Here is a 19,559-nt window from a genome sequence, read left to right on the forward strand (position 1 = left end):
GCTGGTTTGGAATAGTGACATTGCCAACTTAAGACACAGAAAGCAGATTTTCAGAAGTGTCTGGTCAAGATAACATGCTGGCCAACCACAATTCCTAGAGTTAAGAGAACCTTAAAAGATTACCGCTCATGCTAAAAGTAGTATGTAAAGGATCCCATGTACAGTATGATAGTGTACTTTTTTTTTAAAGGACTGTCAATATACAAAACTTTAAAGATTAAAAACATTAAAAATAAAACCATGTCCATTTAAAAGTATTTTATTTTTTTCCAGTCAAATGACTAGTTAACAAGAAGAGTAAACTTATTAAACATGCTCTAATTATAAATCACTGCATTAAGGACAATGAAAATAATCAATTTCGGTTATACAATATATACAGTTGTGCTGCAACCAAAGTAATCAGGTGAATGAACTGAATATCATACATCTCAAAGTAGCATCCTAAGCTGCATATTGTTATCCACCCCTTAACAGATCACAGTTACTCTTAGTCTGTGTACATATTCTGAGCCATCATCCCAGATCTGATGCAGAATGGCATGCAAAATGCCAGAATCCTCAGCTGCAGTTCATGAAACATAAACTTTAAATATAAATAGATATCTACAATGTTTTTCTTTCTCTCAGTTGCTTTTTTAATTTGCAAAGAGCAAATAACTAAGAAAGGATATTAGCAGGGTCGTTAATATAATTTCTCCTCTGGTAAGAGTACTATTAGTTACTGCACAATAGCACCAAATTGTAGACTGGAAAAATATTTCCTAGGTATTTATGTACCAGTGAACCTGACAGATTAGTTTGGGACTGGAGTTCTAATGTTGATATCAATCAACTTTATTCCTTATATAGCTGGCACCAGGTGGTCAAAAGGCTGACTATAAAATACCGATGCAGGAGGATTGTTAAAATAGACATAAGTGCACTGTGCAAAATACATCTGTTTACTTAAATCTATGAGAAAATTAAATGAAGAGTTCAAACAACAGAAATTAACAATTAGTGAAAACAGATGTAGTGCTTTAAAAAAACAAAAACAAAAAAAACTACAGATCTAACACATTTTTACCCGGAACTTTGAAAGGCAAAAAGCGATTGCTATACAACATCATAAAACATTCCAGTTTGTTCTGTCTTCCTTTATAACAACAACAAAAAGTACAATGCCAAAAAAAAAAAACTCTACACAGTCTTGCATAATAAAGACAAGCTGCTTCAATCAAATGCACCATCACGACAAATGCAGTTAACAGCACTGCTGCCTCACTTTCCAAGCCTATACTCAAATTTATTCCTTTACTTTTGTTAAAAGTCCAAGTGGGTATCATATGCCTATTTATTCTCAGAGTGCCAAAATTTCCAATATTCCTACTATGAATCCTACCCTCACAATTACCAAATAGAGGTATGACAGTCAAGTTCATTAAACTAATGAGTTTTGGTTTTATAATAGACAACCTAATCCCCCCTACTACCACCCCAAGTAGCTTAAGAATGATATGATGGCCTTAAATAGTAAAAACTGGGATGTTTGGGAGTATTATCTGGGACCTATATATTTCTGATATGTTCTTGATGATAAACAGATGGACAGTGTGACTACCATTCCTGCTGGAGTATTATATAAATACAAGACACTAAGCTGAGTGAACATTCTCATGGGCTAGAAGGGAAGGCAGCGGTACACTCAGTAGGAAACAGCAAGTGATGCGTTAATACAGCGTGGTCTGCGCCACAGAGTTCTACTGTGTACAGTTGCTTTCTGTGTGATTCAGGAAGTTCAAGAAGGCAAATTCCAAAACACCTAAAGCATATAAACTAATTTAAAAGAACTGTTTTGCAATCCATCATCCTTAGTTTTTAACCAAATTCAGGAAATGCAGTTTTATATAACCTGGAACGGTATGAACGGTAGTTACCCTACGTTGTCATAAACCATCAGTAGTTTTGTTAAGTATGATTGTTCATAACAGGTTATACATACATGCAGAATATAATGATAGCTGCAACCTCACAAATTAGGGCTAGAAAGTACAATGCTAATGTGTAAATTTCCAAGTTGCTTTTTAAACACTGGGTGGATTTCAAAGGAATATGTGTCTTTAAAGGTGAACTGACGGCATTTTGTCGAGGAAGTTCAGAGCTGGGCTATGGACTTCTGAAGCAGCAGCTGACTGGCCGCCTAAAATACTAATCGTGCTAAAGGTCACCAACTCCAGAACTGGGCCAAGGAATGAGGAAGAATTTATTTCCAACACACTTAATGCAAACATTTTTAGGTTTAGCTAATTCCGTAGAGGCAGGATCTTGATTATGTATAATAGTTAAAATAACTTTTCAGTTCACCTGTTGGGAAATTCAGTTTTTCCTAATAAATGCACAGCAATGTTTCATGAAAACCACAAATTATAAAAACAATTACTGATATGTAAAAATTGCCTCTGAGTTTTTCAAACAGAGCAGTGGCATTAGAGAACACGGGCTGCCATACAAACAGTTCATGAAACTGGTTATCTGGCAAGAGTTTTGGTACCAATAACGAAACAGGAACATAACTGTGAATGCTTTTGTTCAGTAGCAATTCAGTCGGCGATAAAGTGCACAAATGACACCGGGAATGCGCCTTTACGACCAGGATCTCCATCAATGTGGCCAATCTGAAACGGAGAAAAGTGTAGGTTGCTATTAAAATTCCAAATGTGGGTGGAAACTGAAGAGCATTACATAGAGCGTTTGGTGAAAAAAAGCAAGATTGGTTCAGAAGACTCTCTTCTGACAAGGAATTACTTAGGTAAAACATCCAAACGGTTTTTGTCCTTTTTTCCTCACCACATTTCAAACAGTGCAGGCCTCTCCTGTGTAAGGAGCTCTTCCCAGCCATGTCTCAGATGTTCGCTCGTGGGGATGGCCACCCCCACCTGTTCTTGGGAGGCACACAGGTCAGCTGTCTGACCACTACTTCCCGCTTGCCTGTTTTCAATGAATGAATGAATGAATGAATGGTGAATGAATGAATGGTGAATGAATGAACTGAGTGTCACAAGTTTGTGAGCTGCAAAGTCACTGAAAGTGGCAAAGGTATAAGTTGGCCCCATTTCAATGAGTCAAGCACTTGTGGAAGGCTTCACTCTATCCACTTATGTTCCCTCTTGGGTAGATACATAAATTATATCCAAATATGATCTCAAGAGTGTAAATGATGTAGGCAAATAAAAGGCTAAAAACAGCCAAAATATGAATGGTGGGCTTTTTGAGGAGTGGGTGGGGGGTGCTGTGGTTATGGGCAACTTCTGTTTTCTTCTTTATGCCTCTATTTTCCAGTTTTGGAAATGAGCAGGTATTTTCCACATGGCTAAGCCTGTGGTCAGGTTGGCGCCCTGTCTGGATGGTGGGTTGTAGGCAACTGTGGGAGCCAGGTGGCTCCCGAGTGGCTGGGATTACAGGTGCCTGCCACCACACCTAGCTAATTTTTTGTATTTTTAGTAGAGAACCATGTTGGCCAGGCTGGTTCCGAACTCCTGACCTCAAGTGTTCCGCCTGCCTCGGCCTCCCAAAGTGCTGGGATTATGGGCGTGAGCCACCGCGCCCAGTCCACAGACACTTCTAACCCATCAACGGCAAACGAGGCCACAGGAAAGACCGGTGAACCCAGCTCTGCCAAATGAAGGCAGTGCTGCCTGGCCCTGAGAGCTCATAGCGCCTCTGGAGGCTGAAGACATGCAGTTTAAACACTGGTGGGAGCTCTGCGAGGGACAGTGACTAAAGACAGTGTCCAAACTCCTTGCACTTGACAAAGCAGTTCCCCTAAATCTTGTGAGTTCCCAGCTGAACTGTCTGCTCTGAGCTCAGTTGCGGAGCTGTGCCACTTGTGTCTGCTGTGTGGTGGGCTCAGCCTGGGGCTTTCTGTCCGCGCCCCATTCAAGCCGGTTCATCCACCACCCTCACTGTATGCAACTGACGCTTAGTGGGTGCTCACCAGATCATCTGCACCAGACTGTGTGTGTGACCTCCCTTTCACAGATGATCCCACTAATGCTTAAAGATAAAAGCAACCTGCCCCAAGCCACCAGCCCTTGAGTGGCCAAGTCTGAATTCTTAGGTGGCCAGCACACATCTTGCTCCCACACCCTGCTGGACGCCTGGGTGGCCACAGCTCGTTTCAGGACCAGACTCAGGCCTGGGGCTCTGCGCTCTAGGTCAGCTCTTTCCAGACACCCGATTCCACTAATCCAGCAATGGGGGGGTGATGACCTAGAAACTCAAGGCCTCAAAATGAAGGAGTCTCACTTCAGGCCCTCATGGATGCTCTGAAAACTGCACCCTAACAGGGGAGGAAGCCACCCTGGGGAATAATCAGGCCTGCTCAGAAGTGGGTGTCCATGGAGGAAGCAACTCCTGAGGATGCTAAGGGGCAGAGGCACCAGGAACCACGTCTGGACTGCTCAGGCTGAGAAAACCTCACCTGCGAGCCAGTCTCTCCAGCCAGGTGGGCAGGGACGTGGCTCAGCCCCCAGGAACCTCCCAGGCCCACCCTTGACTCACCCACCACTCCTGGTCCTCCTCCCCGTCCACGATGATCACATCCCCCTCGGAGAAGGTGAGCTCATCAGGGTTGTCAGCCACACAGTTATAGAGCGCTTTCACCCGCTTAGGCTTCAACTTGGTCTGCGTCAGGAGAGGGAACAAAGTGTGGCTGCAGGCCTCAGCTCTCAGGGCAGAGAGCTCAAGCACCCTGCCTCCCCCGGTCTCAGGAGTCCCGTACCTAGGCCTAAGAAGCCTGCAGATGCCAAGGTGGGGCAGGTCAGTGCAGCTCAGGAGCCAGGGAGAGAAAAGGGAAGAGCTCCCCACCAAGCAGAGAGAAGGGGCCAAGGGCTGGGAAATGAAGCGGCCAGGGCAGGGTACTCTGAGTAGGCCCATCCTGGAGCTGCGGTGGGAGGGCCAAACCCACCAGCTGCCCAGATCCAAGCAATCAGGTATCAAGAAGACCCCCACCCTGCCCCAACCAAGGGAACAGGGGAAGGCTTGCTTCCCCTGAGCCCCTGTGAAATCACCTGCACCCCCCTGGCTACAGCAGAGAGTCAAGAAAGGGGGCTCGTCACTTACTGCCTGCGACTTCCTAGGCATGGGTGCAGGAGGCTGCAGGACCATAGCATTGGACAGAGGACCCAGAGCTTCTGTTGCAGAGAGATCCACTGTAGGGCAAAAATGAAGCAACTTAAGACATCCCATCAATCATAACCATGAGATGTAAACAATGTGCAAGCCACAGGGTGTGTCTGAAAGCAGGTTTCCCCAGGTGTTCCGATCTGTTGAGGGGAAAGGGAACCTTCTGACTTGGATGCAGCCCTTGTGTGGCAGCGAGTGTCCGCCAATGAGCCCGCCACGTCAGCAGGAGGGGAAAGGTGAGGGGCCCCAGGACTGAGCTGCTCAGGAGCAGGGGTCTCAGAGGCCGAGGGAGGAAGGAGGATGGCAGGAGGGAGGAGGGAGGAAGGCAGGAGGGAAGAGGGAGGAGGAAGGCAGGGAGGAGGGGAGGGGAGGGGTGGAGGAAGGCAGGTGGTGGGGGAGGAAGGCATGAGATGGGGGAGGGAGGGGGAGAGGAGGGGAAGGGAACAGAGGAAGGCAGGAGTGGGGGAGGAAGGAAGGAGGGGAGGAAGGAAGGAGGGGAGGAAGGCAGCGGGGAGGAAGGTGGGGGGAGGGGGGCAGGAGGGGAGGTGGGCAGGAGGGCTGTGGAATGGCAGACAGCTGGGCCCTCCCTCAGGCCTGACCACCTGGCAGGGAACGTCCTCCACCTTGCCCCCATGGACCAAGCAGAAACAAACTCAGTCCCAAATTAAATAATTACCAGGTCCTCTCGGTTGGCCTTTGTTGGTCAGTGGGGTGGACTTGTCAGCCCTACAAAGACAGGGAAAAAGTAGATTTACTGCTACCTGAGGGTACCTGCCCCTTTCTCATCCCCTTTTATCAGAGAACCTTCTGAGTTCAAGCTCAGAGTGTGTAAGGTGATTTCCTCCACTGTCACTTAGCTGTCTCTTTTTTGAGAAAAGGAAGAATGAGAAGCCCCGAGGAAAGTGCTAGATTGAACGTTTCTGATCCTAAAACCAAGGCGTTTCCAGAGCACTCTGTCCATGTGAGCCTGCTGCCAATGGCCAGGGTCTGGAGCGATGCTGGGCACTGGCCACTGGCCCCACCCCGAGTCTGCTCAGCCCCTTCCCTGCCTTGGTCCCATCACATGAAAGGGCAGGGCTGAACCTTAACCTCAGGCCCAGATGGCTCTGCCAGGACGGGTCCAAGCACTCTGGGTCAGCGCTGTCCATGCCTCTGCGGTCCCTGCTTCTGGGAACCAATGTGGCTGACCACGGGCTCAAGCCCCATCCATGAGCCTCTGGGTCAGCACACCCCAAAGCCACAAGGTAGAAACGCACGAGTGAGGAAGTAGTTCTCAGGGCTGGCAGAGAGGGGTCCCTCAGCTCGAACCTGCCACCTGGCAGCCCTGGATAAATGGGTTCTGGAGAGTCAGCATTTTCATCTACAAAAGGTGTGACATAAGATCCGTCAAGTCCAGAGCTAAGGACCAGTGCCACTGGCTTCAGCTCCCCGGTGGATCTCCTGGACCTAGCATAAAGCCAGGCATAGGACGGGGGCTGGAGAAGCAGAAGAGGAAGACCAGGGAAGAAGGGAAGGGGAAGGCAAGGATGGGATTCTTTCCACTGTACGCTCCCGTCTGTCGATACTCCCTTCGCTGCTCGGAATGAACCCGGCCTGGCCTCGATGCTTGCAGTCCCAGAATGAAGGGAGAGAAAACATCACATGGGTTTTGCTCATACTCGGAAGGAACTGAAAAGGAACTTCGTTTTATTCCATAAAACAAAGACCCCTCCCATTTGACCAGTCTAGCCGTTTGTTTTCCATCAATGTCTCTGGGTGTAAATGTCTCTGCAGACATCATTACACTGACCTGGCTGATCCCCTGGCCGGCAGTCATCCCTAACTACAGAACACTCGCAGGGAAGGCCTGATCCTCTGAGACAGCAGTGAGCAGACTTTTTCTTTAAAGAGGCAGATAGTAAACTTTTTAGGCTTTGTGAATTTTTTTTTTTTTTTTTGAGATGGAGTCCCGCACTGTCACCCGCGGTTAGAGTGCAGTGACACGATCTCGGCTTACTGCAACCTCTGCCACTCGGGTTCAAGCAATTCTCCTGTCTCAGCCTCCCGAGTAGCTGGAATTACAGGTGTGCACCACCACGCACGGCTAATTTTTTGTATTTTCAGTAGAGACGGGGTTTCACCATGTTGGCTAGGCTGGTCTCAAACTCCTGACCTCAGGTGATCCGCCCACCTCGGCCTCCCGAAGTGCTGGGATTATAGGCGTGAGCCACTGCGCCCGGCCTTTGTGTTTGTTTTTTGAGGCAGGATCCTGCCCTATTACCCAAGCTCGAGTGCAGTGAGGCAATCAGTTCACTGCAGCCTCGAACTCCTGGGGTCAAGTGATCCTCCCGCTTCAGCCTCCTGAGTAGTTGGGACTACAGGTGCACGCCACCATGCTTGGCTAACTTTCAAAATTTTTTGTAAAGACATGGTCTCATTATGTTTTCCAGGCTGGTCTCGAACTCCTAGTCTCAAGCAATCCTCCTGCCTCGGCCTCCCAAAGCTCTGGGATTACAAGTGTGAGCCACTGCACCCAGCTGGCTTTGTGGATTCTAGCATCTCTGTTTCAAGTATTCAACTCTGCCACTGTGGCGTGAAAGCAGCCCCAGACTGCATAAACAAACAGGTGTGGCTAATGTTCCAATAATATTTTATGAGCGCTGAAGTGAATCTCACACAATTTTCATGCACCATAAAATATCCTTTGGAGGCCACGCACGGTGGCTCACGCCTGTAATCCCAGCACTTTGGGAGGCCGAGGCAGGTGGATCATGAGGTCAGGAGATCGAGACCATCCTGGCTAACACGGTGAAACCCCGTCTCTACTAAAAATACAAAAAATTAGCCGGGCATGGTGGCAGGCGCCTGTAGTCCCAGCTACTCGGGAGGCTGAGGCAGGAGAATGGCGTGAACCCGGGAGGCAGAGCTTGCAGTGAGCAGAGATCGAGCCACTGCACTCCAACCTGGGTGACAGAGCGAGACTCCGTCTCAAAAAAAAAAAAAAATCCTTTTGATTTTTTTTTCCAACCAATTACAAACATAAAAGCCATTCTTAGTTCTTAGTTCATGGCCCTAAAAAGCAGGCAGCAGGCTGGATGTGGCCTGTGAGCCATAGTTTGCTGACTCCTACCCTAAGACAACAGGTGTGAAAATTCACATTTATACCAGAGACATCACCGGTGGTGGGGGAGGGATAGTATCCTTTACAAAGAGGATGTACCAGTGTATTCCTTTAGAGTCAGAACTCCACTGGGCACTGACGGCATGATTCCATCCATCCTTGTCTGTCCTGGGTAGCCCTAACCTCACTTGCCCTGCTTCCCTTTTTCCTGCCAGTCAGATCTAAAACCAGGTAAAATTGTGTTCCAGAGGAAACCTGTCCAGCTGCCCCCAGCTAGAACGCTTCTGAGAACAAGGAACCTGCACCTCACAGCTGACACCCACGGTTCTCAGAGTCCCAATAACTGCTGGGAGCTGATGGCTCCTTAGCCAGGACTTCAACACATGATTTGTTTCTCTCGAAAAACAGCAGCATGGAGAGCGTAAATCCGAGGGAGTCATAAGAGAAGGCAGAAGAGAGCCCAGAAGCCAAGAGAAGCATGGCCTGTGGCCACTTTGGTGTAGAGGCAGAAATAATTAGCACTGGAAAGCCCATTTATTACAGCATAATTCAGTAGCTGTTTAAGACTAGGAAGGCACAGATAGGCATATTTTATTTTTATTTTTTTGAGACAGAGTCTGGCTCTGTTGCCCAGGCTGGAGTGCAGTGGTGTGATCTCGGCTCACTGCAACCTCCACCTCCTGGGTTCAAGTGATTCTCCTGCCTCAGCCTCCCGAGTACCTGGGATTATAAGTGCCCGCCACCACGCCCAGCTAATTTTTGTATTTTTAGTAGAGATAGGGTTTTGCCATGTTGGCCATGCAGGTCTTGAACTCTTGGCTTCAAGTGATCCACCCACCTTGGCCTCCCAAAGTGCTGGGATTGTAGGTGTGAGCCACTGCACCCAGCCCTGCATGTTATATTTTAGAAAGTTACCTTGCAAAGTAGCATTTACAAAGTTTTGGGAGTCTTCTGGTTAAAATGGCAGATTTAAGTACATTTACTTCCACTTCTTCCCAAGGAAAAGGATTTTTAAAAATTAAACCTAAAAGAGGTGAGGCGCGGTGCCCCACGCCTGAAATCCCAGCACTTTGAAAGGCCAAGGTGGGAGGACTGCTTGAGCCCAGGAGTTCAAGACCAGCCTGGGCAACATAAGGAGACCCCCACCTCTACAAAATACAAAAATAAATTAACCGGGCATGGTGGTGTGTGCCTGTGGTCCCAGCTATGTGGAGGATGAGGTGGGAGGATCACCTGAGCCCAGGAGGTCGAGGCTGAAATGAACCATGATCGCACCACTGTACTCCAGCCTGGGCAACAGAGTGAAAGATAAATCACAGTCAACATAGGTGATCTCGGGAATGGAATCCCACTCCAGCAGTGAGGAAGGCCCTGAAATGCTCCTATCTGTAGTCCTGAAGTGTCCTCAGAAGGCTCAGGACCCTCTGGAAGGGGAGAAAGGCAAGGTAGTAAGCAGAAGAATTGGCCAAAAATCTGTCTGAGGAGCTCCTGAACCCCTGGAATCTCACCCCAGCTCTGAGTAGCCTTAGCCGCTGCCCTGCCCAACCTACTAAGGACAGGAAGCTTCTATTCTTGGAGAGGGCAAAACGGATGGTGTCTGGACGGGGGATATCAGGTGCGGCTATTAGGAATATCTTGAAAAACAGAGGGACTAAGTAAAAGTTTAACTTTATTTCTCTACTCCTAAAAAACTTCAGGGATGGGCTGGGCACAGTGGCTCACGCCTGTAATCCCAGCACTTTGGGAGGCCGAGGAGGGCAGATCATGAGGTCAGGAGATCAAGACCATCCTGGCTAACCTGGTGAAACCCCATCTCTACTAAAAATATTAAAAAATTGGCCGGGCGTGGTGGCGGGCACCTGTAGTCCCAGCTACTTGGGAGGCTGAGGCAGGAGAGTGGCGTGAACCCGGGAAGTGGAGCTTCCAGTGAGCCAAGATCGTGCCACCGCACTCCAGCCTGGGCGACAGAGCGAGACTCCATCTCGGAAAAAAAAAAAAAAAAAAAAGAGTAGTGCAGAGATTACAGATGTGGGCCGCGGTGCCTAGTCTCCAAATTCTTTATTTTTTTACTTTTGAGATGGAGTTTCGCTCTTGTTGCCCAGGCTGGAGTGCAATGGCGCGATCTTGGCTCCCTGCAACGTCCGCCTCCTGGGTTCAAGAGATTCTCCTGCCTCAGCCTCCTGAGTAGCTGGGATTACAGGTGCCTGCCACCATGCCCAGCTAATTTTTTTGTATTTTTAGTAGAGATGGGGTTTCACCGGGTTAACCAGGATGGTCTCGATCTCCTGACCTCATGATCTGCCCTCCTCGGCCTCCCAAAGTGCGGGGATTACAGCGTGAGCCACGGCGCCTGGCCCCAAATTCTTTATTGAGAGGTGGAACTGATGACTTCCTTGTGCCACTCCACAGTCCTCTCTGCCCCGACTGTGTCTGAGCTTGTAACTGAGCAGTGATGTATGGTGGAAATCATTCCGTGCCAGCTTCCAGGGCCAGCCCTCTCTCTGGGGACCTGTCCTTGGACCCAGCCACCGTGACATGAGGAAGCCCACGCCAGGGACATGTAGGTGTTTTGGTCACAGCCCAGCAGAGGCTCTGGCTGACAGGCAGCATCAGCTACCACAGGGCGGGTGAAGAGGCTCTGACTGTAACCCCCAGCCAACGAGTCACCTCCTGTGTCCAACCACCCCCAGGCTTCGAGTCCTTTCAGCAAAGGCTCCAGATACTGTGGAGCGAAGGCTCCAGATACTGTGGAACAAAGACAAAGACCCCACAGTACCATCCAAATTCCTGACAATCTGTCAGCAGAATAAACTGGCTGTGCCTCATGTCTGTCAGTCTGGTGTGGTTTGTTACTAGAACAACTGACATTAGAGATGTCAGTGTGAACTCATGGATTTCAATACAGAAATATACGGAATAGAGATAAGGGGTGTATGTATGTATCCATGTATATGTGTGTATATTTCCAAGTTCTAACAGCTCAGAGGGCCTGTGTGGGAGCAGTGACTCTCCACCTAGCCCCCAGAACCTGGCCTCTAAATATCATTTCCACTAAAAGGAACCATTTCCCACCATAAAGATCCAGATTAAGAGCAACGAACTGGGGCCGGGTGCGGTGGCTCACGCCTGTAATCCCAGCACTTTGGGAGGCCGAGGCAGGTGGATCACGAGGTCAGGAGATCGAGACCATCCTGGCTAACACGGTGAAACCCCATCTCCACTAAAAATACAAAAAATTAGCCAGGCGCGGTGGGAGGCACCTGTAGTCCCAACTACTCAGGAGGCTCAGGCAGGAGAATGGCAAGAACCCTGGAGGCAGAACTTGCAGTGAGCCAAGATCACGCCACTGCACTCTAGCCTGGGCGACAGAGCTAGACTCAGTCTCAAAAAAAAAAAACAAAAAACCATGAACTGGACCCATCTGCGACAAGGGGCATTATTTGGACAAACAGCTAAGCTTGAACTGGGTCTAAGGATTGGGCGGTGTTTCTATGTCCATGTTAATTTCCTGATTTTGCAGGTGGTATTGTGTTATGTAGGACAATGTCCTTGTTTGTGGGAAATCCATGCCTCACACTACAGAGGGTCTATGTGTTCAAAACAACCTTGGGAAAATAGAAAGAAAACAGAAACAGACCACCTGGGGGGTGGGCAGCAAATAGAACCCAGAAGCCGTGTGTGTTGAGGACACTTTGTCTGCATTCCTTCTGTGGACTCACATGTGCATTTGTAAGACATTTTCACAGTCTACAAACCCTCCAGTTATTCTTAAGACCCTTCAGACCCGATGAATTAGTTACGTGGTGCCCACGCTGAAGTAGCAGCCCTGGGGATTGCAAACATTCCTCCAGAGCCCACGGCAGGTGAGGTCAGAGGGCAGGAGCACGGATGGCCGAGCTGGCCGGGGGTGGCTTACCCCGGCGCAGGCTTCTTCTGCGGGAGGCGGCTGGGCGGCTGTGGGGGCAGAGGTGGGGGCCTGCTCTGCGAGATCCCAGGCGGGGCAGGCTTGCTCGGCTGGCTCAAGGCTTCCATTACGCTGGGCGTCTTGGCAACGGGAGGGGGCGGCGTGGGGGTCAGGGGATCTGCGGAGGAGAGGGAGAGACATGCAGAGGGTCAGCCGCGAGGCTTCCCACTCAGGCCTCCTCACTGGAGGCTTTTCTGAGAAGCGCTTCAGTTTTTTATTGCTATTTCCTAAGGAAAAACCTGCTGCTATTTCCTTGCCAGTTTTCAGAAAACTATTCACAGGGAGGAAGCAGGGAGTCCTTTCCAAACTAATAAGGAAGCTGGGAGCCTAAAGTTAGGATGACAATTTTTCTATCAGCCTGTGAGTCAGTATTTTCTCAGCTAGAACTCCCTGGGGGAAAGCCAGCAGTTTCCTGCTCTCGACTCTAAGACCCAACAGCAGGAGGCTGGGGCCCTCAGCTCTGCCTGGGGAAGCAGGGCCTGCTTTGCACATCGACTGACCTGTGGCCAAAGGGATGAGGCCCTACCCACTTCATCGGGCTGCTGGGCAGGGTGGATCTGAGGAGAGATGGGAGCTACTAACTTAGTAACGGCTCCTCAGTCTCCGGAGTGGGTGGGTGAAGAGCTTTATTAGTGTCTACGTTTTATAGACGAGGAGGCTGAGGCCCACGGAGGGGAAGAGCTCTCGTCAAGGGTGGCAGAGCTGGTAAGACCTGGAGGGAGGCTGTGAGTCCAAGTCTCCTTCCTCCGTCTCTCCTCCCCTGATGGGCGTTAAGCCCTCTCTAAATGTCGGGCGTATCATACTGGGCCTCAGAATGGGTAACACATAAGGCGCTGGGTTTCCCTCTGCCAGGAAAAGCCAGGAAGAATGAGGCCTTCAGCTAAACAAAGAGGAACCTGGCGTGGGGAAAAATGAAGGGATCCAGCTTGTGATCTTTCCTTTTATCATTATTGTTTCCTTTTTCCAATTTAAAGGAAAACTCAAAAGGCTGACGCTAGCACACAAATGCAGCCCCTGGACCACCAGACGGAGAGGCAGGAAAGTGGTTCCGGCCTTCGGTGTGTTCGCCTTGGAAACCTCTGAAGACCCTCCCAGACCCACTGCTCCCGGCTCTGCCGCCGGCATGTGTACACATGGCACTGACTCTAGCTGGGGCTGGGCTGCTGTTAATTTTAACTTACTCTAAGGAAGTCACGAGCACCTCAGCTCAAGAATTCTCATGCTCTGGAAGCAATGAAGCCCAGAGATGCTGGACTCCCCGCTCCAGGGCTGCTGCAGCAGGAGATGGGGCAGCATCCAGGGCTCGCTTCTCTGATCCAGTGAAAAAAGACACTCTAGTTCTGCACACTGGAAAAAAAACTTCTTCCTAAAAACCTCCTCCTGCTTCTCTCCCCAAGGTTTTCAGGACTTTCAACCACATGTTGATATTAAAGAAAACATGCCAGGCTGGGCGTGGTGGCCCACACCTGTAATCCCAGCACTTTGGGAGGACGAGGTGGGTGGATCACTTGAGCCCAGGAATTCGAGCCTGGGCAACATAGCAAAACCCTGTCTCCACAAAAAATACAAAAATTAGCTGGGCATGGTGGCTTGCACCAATAATCCCAGCTACTCAGGAGGCTAAGGCAGGAGGATCGCTTGAGCCCAGGAGTTGGAGGCTGCAGTGAGCCATGATTGTGCCACTGCACTCCAGCCTGGGGGACAAAGACCCTGTCTTAAAAAGGAAAACAAGGCTGGACACGATGGATCATGCCTGTAATCCCAGCACCCTGGGAGGCTGAGGCAGGTGGATCACCTGAGGTCAGGAGTTCGAGACCAGGCTGTCCAACATGGCGAAACCCCGTCTCTACTAAAAATACAAAAATACAAAAAAAAAAAAAAAAAAAAAAAAAAAAAAATTAGCTGGGCATGGTGGCAGGCTCCTGTAATCCCAGCTACTTGGAGGCTGAGGCAGGACAATCTCTTGAACCTGGGGGGCGGAGGTTGCAGCAAGCCAAGATTGCGCCATTGCATCCAGCCTGGGCAATGGAGTGAGACTGTGTCTCGAAAAAAAAAAAAAAGAAAAAGAAAAGAAAAACAAAAAGTCAGATTCGAATCCAAGTGACTGTCCCAAAATATTGAAAATCACCAAATGGCCAAAGGAAAAAGAAACCCTGGGGTACTGTGTAAAGGAGGAAATGTTGCTGAAATGCTTTGGAAGACAGAGGAAGGGAGTGAGGAAGCTACTTGGTGGTGCAGTGTGGGGACAGGCAGAGGTTTGCAGCTGTGACAAAGGAGGCTAGGGGAGCTGGGAGCCCTGCACAGGAGCCACAGGGGGCCATACAACACGGGACACTTGGCACGTGTCTGTGCCGGCAGCTGTGTGGCTCCAGAGAGCACCCCCCGCCATCCAGATCTACAAAGCCCACGGGCAAGAAAGGAAAAAGGAAAAAAACGTACTGGTAGATGTCACGCGAAGAGGGGGCAGCGGTGGATGGACAGCTGGCGGATCTGACGAAGATCGCTGCCGGCTTCCACCGTCCACACTTACAGAGTTTGTCTTCCACAGGGTGTTAGCAGAGGAGGCTGTCTGAACTGAACCCACACGCATGCACACAGACGCATGCATGCACATATACACGTGCACACACAGAACAAAAACAGAAACAGAACACTGCGTTATTGATCCTCCCCCTTACGAAACGGGCAGTATGACCCTTCTACCTAGAACCCTCAACGCTTTTACTCCTGCCTCCGGCATGTGGAAGATAGACACTGATACCCACTAAACCAAAGAGGCTTCAAGGACTATTCTCAGCTGGTTTTCTCAATCCATGAAATTTAAAATTCCTGAGTTTATTTCTCAAATATCAGTATCATTTGAAGAAGGAAATAAATAGCCACAATATTCTCTTGCAAACACTGCACTTGGAGCTTCTGGAACCTCTGCTCCTCTCCACCCTCCCACCAATTCCTTCCCGTGGGAGTCACTACCAGGTGAAGAGGAGCACTGTGTGCCCAGCTGGCACAGGTGGGGGCAGAGCGCATATCAGACACTAGAGGAGGGGCTCTCTCTCCCTCCCTCCCACAAACATATTTCCGGCTGGAAGCAGACACAGATGACACCAATCAGGTTCAGGTGACCCACAAAAGAGATGGCATTTCCCAAGTCACAAGCCCTTCTTCTGCCTCACAAACCTCCAAGCTCAGGTGCACAGGGCCCAGGTGTCAGGTGTGACCCCATGTTGGAGGCTGTGCACGGCCTGTAGGGCAAAGGCTAGGCCTAGAAATGGGCCAGGCCACTGGGTCCAGAGGAAGCCTTCGAGCTCCTCCCCTGGGGAGCCAGGTCTGCCCAAGTGCAAGGCTGACACTGTCAACTCCACTTGCTATTTATGTGCATGTGAGAATCCCATCCGAGACCACATGTGGGCTACACAGAGAACGGGGGAGACGGCAGCTAAGGGGTATGACCTACATCACTGGAAGAAGAAATGATGCTAGGGACAGGAATGGCAAAAAGAAAAAGGAAAAAAATCAAAACCCTCAAATTCCAAGACTTCGGGAAACCAGGAGATTAAGAGTTTACCCCTCCATGACCCAGCGGAACAAAATCAAATCTTTCCTCCCGTGACACACACAGCCAGCAAAAGCCACCACTGGGAAGGACGATGATCAAAATCATCTTGATTGTGGGCCGTAGAAAACTGATGCCTGCCCGCAGGATCTGGGAGAGGCGGGGAGAAAGCCGCACCCACCCTGGGCCCTGACCAGCCCGCCTGGGGGTTTGACAGGGAGGAGATGCGACTGTGTGGCTTCATCTTGTAGCTGCCTTCTGTGCTCAGGGACGTCCTCATCAAGCCAGGGATGGACGCGGTCTGGGATGTGGCGTGTGTGGGGACAGCAAGCAGCTGGCTTCTGGGCCTGCCTGGGGGAAGGCCTGCTCTCAGCAGGTTTGTTCTTGGGGGTAAGACTCAGTGACTCACACGACAGGTTCACTGTCACTTCTCTGGGCCTCCCTGAGTGATAGGGGCAGAGCCGTGTGAGGGTCTGTGAGACACCTAGGATGGCAGGGAAGATGGGCTCAGCCGCACAGCGAGTGTACGTGCAGCACAAAGCTGCAGCTGTCTGCTCAGCCCTGGGCCAGGTCTCCTGGCCTCAGCCACCCTCACGCACTGACCCAGCCTGCCCAGCTAGCAGCTATCACATAAAGACAGTTTGGGATGTATTTGGGGACGTGGGCTCCACTCCATCAGCGGCTCACCGCGGCCACGGCGCCTGGATACATGCTCTGTGCAGACTCTTGTCCTTCCTGGGCCCCGCTCCCCGCATCAAAGTCTCAGCAGCCCCCTTCATGTGGGAACCCTCTGAAGGCCATGGCCACGACTAGAGCTCAGCCCAGAGCTGAGTGGGTCACTCGCCGGACGACCTGCCTTCAAGGAGCACTGTAGCCAGCTGCTCTTCAGGAATGAACAAATTACTCAACTTTTGGGAGCTTTGGTTTGCATATTTCTAAAAACAGAAAGTGTCACCTGTTGAGTCAAACCCTCCAGGTTACAGCTCAGGTAAGAAAAGCATGCTTTTTGCTCTAAGACACTGGTAGGCCCACAAGGCTGCTTTTCTATTTTACGATTAGGCCGAGCATTGTTCCCCAAATTAGTATCATTTTATCCTTTATTTTATGGGGATCATGGGTAAGAAGTAATTGCAGGGGCCATGAGCTGGACCAGAAGAAGGCAGAAGAGAAAAAAAAAGGAAAGAACGAAGGCCTGGGAAGGAGTGGAGAAAGGTAAACAGAAGGGTGCAGAGGGGAGACCTGCAGGAGTGTGTCTTTCGGCCCAGCCCCAGGAGCCCAGGTGGCCACCTCAGGCTGCCCTGGGGGAGTTCCCATGTTACCCAAGCCAGGCAGATGCCACAACTCTGCCCAGAATAAGAGTCAAATCAAGAGACTCTACCACCATCTGGCCTGATAAGAATGATGGAATCCCTTTAGGAAGCAAACAGAAAATAACTACAAAACAAAAGAGCCCAAAGGTCACTGAGTTGGAGGCAAGGCAGCTGCAAACTTCCCAAACCACAAAACAAGACCCTCTATATAGTCACAGGGATGACTGACAGCTTCATACCTTTGCCAACATTCCGTGGAGGAAGCGGGGGGGCGCTGGTGGTGCTGGGGGCTGCAGGCTGGGTGGGAGGTGGGCTGCCACTCAGGAGGGCTCCGTAAGTCTCATTCTGTAGGATGCTGGGCATGAAAGCCCTCTGCTTGTCTTTGGCAAGGTTTGCAGCATCTCTGGCCAAAGATACAGCATTAGACTGAAGCTGGTTGGAGCCCAGCTGGTAGAAGCTGATGGGCCGGTCTTCCCGCCGGTTGGGACTGGGCTGCAGAACATCGGGGCAGAGGCATGTGAGACAAATATGAACTGCTCCTGGTGATAACATTCAACACAGGGGTGAAAACCTCACTGACACCAACTCTGCCGGGCCTGGTACCATCTGAGCTCTCAACTGTTGCCTGAGAGCTACAAGTTGTGTGAGAGCTGCAAGAGTGAAAATTCACTCCTCCTTGTGTCTCGTGAAGGAAACACACACTGATATGGTTTGGCTTTGTGTCCCCACCCAAATCTCATCTCGAATTGTAATCTTCACTTGTCGAGGGAAGGAGGTGACTGGATCATGGCAGCGGTTCCCCCCTGCTGTTCTTGGGCTAGTGAGTTCTCACAAGACCTAATGGTTTTATAAGGCAGTTTTCCCTGCTCTTGCTTGCTCTCTCTCCTGCCACCCTGTGAAGAGGAGCTTGCTTCCCCTTCTGCCATGATTGTATGTTTCCCAGCCATGCGGAAGTGTGAGTGAATTAAACCTCTTTCTTTTATAAATTACCCAGTCTCAGGTATTTCTTTATAGCAGTGTAAGAAGAGACTAGTACACACACACATACCAAAAAAGCTGTTAATTACAAGTTAAAATTCTCCATTCTGTGATGGATTTAAAATATAAGCTATTTATCTTATTAGCCTAAGTTATCTCAACCTAAGTCGGCATTTTCCCTGAAGTTCCCCTTCCTAAACATGCCTTCTTGTGTTAACCCACAGGATGGCCAGCTCTGGCTAGCCCACTGCATTCAGTCTCCAACAGCTATATGGCTCATTCAGCAGAGATCAACGTTTTCCTCCCATATGAACAGGACCTCCTGAGATTCCTCCAAATCAGGGTTAGCAAACAGTGGCCTATGGGCTGCCACCTGTTTTTTATCAGTAAAGTTTTATTGGAACATAGCCATGTCCTGTCATTTAGATATTGTCTAAGGCTGCTTTTGAGCCATCCTGGCAGAGCTGAGTAATTGTTAACATGGACTGTGACACTTTAGGCCCATAGAGCCCTATGGCCACCCCTGCTCCTCCTGAAGGTCATGTGTTTTTTTTTTTTTTTTTTAAGACAGTCTTGCTCTGTCGCCCAGGCTGGAGTGCAGTGGCGCAATCCCAGCTCACTGCAAGCTCCGCCTTCCGTGTTCACACCATTCTCCTGCCTCAGTCTCCCGAGTAGCTGGGACTACAGGCGCCCGCCACCACGCCCAGCTAATTTTTTTTGTATTTTTTAGTAGAGACACAGTTTCACTGTGTTAGCCAAGATGGTCTCAATCTCCTGACCTCGTGATCCGCCCGCCTCAGCCTCCCAAAGTGCTGGGATTACAGGCGTGAGCCCCTGCGCCCGGCCAGTCATGTGCTTTCTTAGAAGTGAATGCATGGAACGATGACTCGGGTAACTTAGATCTAACTTCTGTTTCAAATGCCAGCTTCATTAAACTAGATATGATTGTGAGCAAATGACTCAACCTTGCTGACCACATTCTTAACTGTTCACTGGATATGACGAGTGCTTTTCTAGCATAATGCCAGGTGCTTAGCAGGTGCTCAGTATGAACTGTGGCAGCCCTGCCTCTCCCTCACAGGACCACCAACTCTTTCTAGGTTCTGGACAAACCAATGGTTCAAACCCAGCTCAGGTGTGCAGAACTAAGCACCCAGTGGTTCTTCACACATATTTCTAAATTGCAAAGCTCACGGCTGCTGTCTGCTGAGAATCAGGTGAGCAGCGTGGATGAGTCTTAGGACTCCACACCAGCCCCTGCTCTTATGCTTTTCCTTGGACTATGCAACCTGCTTCATCACTGCTCATAAAATGGGAATGTGGCATCTGACTGCTTGATGAAGAGGCGCGCTGGGGCAGATTGCTTCCAACTTTTTTTTTTTAAGGCAGGTTAAATATGAAATCAGTAGACTCTTCTCACTTTGACAGTGTTTTGTAGCTAACTCGGTGAAGTAATTTCTTATTCTGTATTCTAAGAAGCAGTAAGTA

At 49.7% G+C, this 19,559-nt stretch overlaps 1 protein-coding gene across 9 annotated transcripts in view; it reads right to left on the reverse strand.

Moving 5' to 3' along the window:
- Positions 1 to 243: 243 nt before the first annotated feature.
- ASAP2 (ArfGAP with SH3 domain, ankyrin repeat and PH domain 2) overlaps positions 244 to 19,559 on the reverse strand; it is a 198,753-nt gene continuing 179,437 nt past the window's right edge. For 5 of the 9 annotated variants that reach the window (XM_054474424.1, XM_054474433.2, XM_063648980.1 and 2 more), the window contains 7 exons: positions 17,333 to 17,585; positions 14,670 to 14,804; positions 12,183 to 12,348; positions 5,843 to 5,892; positions 5,104 to 5,192; positions 4,543 to 4,665; positions 244 to 2,657 (listed from right to left, as the gene is read on the reverse strand). In XM_054474424.1, the coding sequence (XP_054330399.1) occupies positions 2,583 to 2,657; positions 4,543 to 4,665; positions 5,104 to 5,192; positions 5,843 to 5,892; positions 12,183 to 12,348; positions 14,670 to 14,804; positions 17,333 to 17,585 (891 nt within the window). In that variant the 3' untranslated portion in view covers positions 244 to 2,582. The remainder of the gene's footprint in view (positions 2,658 to 4,542; positions 4,666 to 5,103; positions 5,193 to 5,842; positions 5,893 to 12,182; positions 12,349 to 14,669; positions 14,805 to 17,332; positions 17,586 to 19,559) is intronic. The other 4 variants (XM_054474437.1, XM_063648983.1, XM_063648982.1 and 1 more) reach the window with 1 other exon arrangement.

The sequence above is a fragment of the Pongo pygmaeus genome, chromosome 12 (genome assembly GCF_028885625.2).
Source record: "Pongo pygmaeus isolate AG05252 chromosome 12, NHGRI_mPonPyg2-v2.0_pri, whole genome shotgun sequence".
Taxonomy (NCBI): Eukaryota; Metazoa; Chordata; class Mammalia; order Primates; family Hominidae; genus Pongo; species Pongo pygmaeus.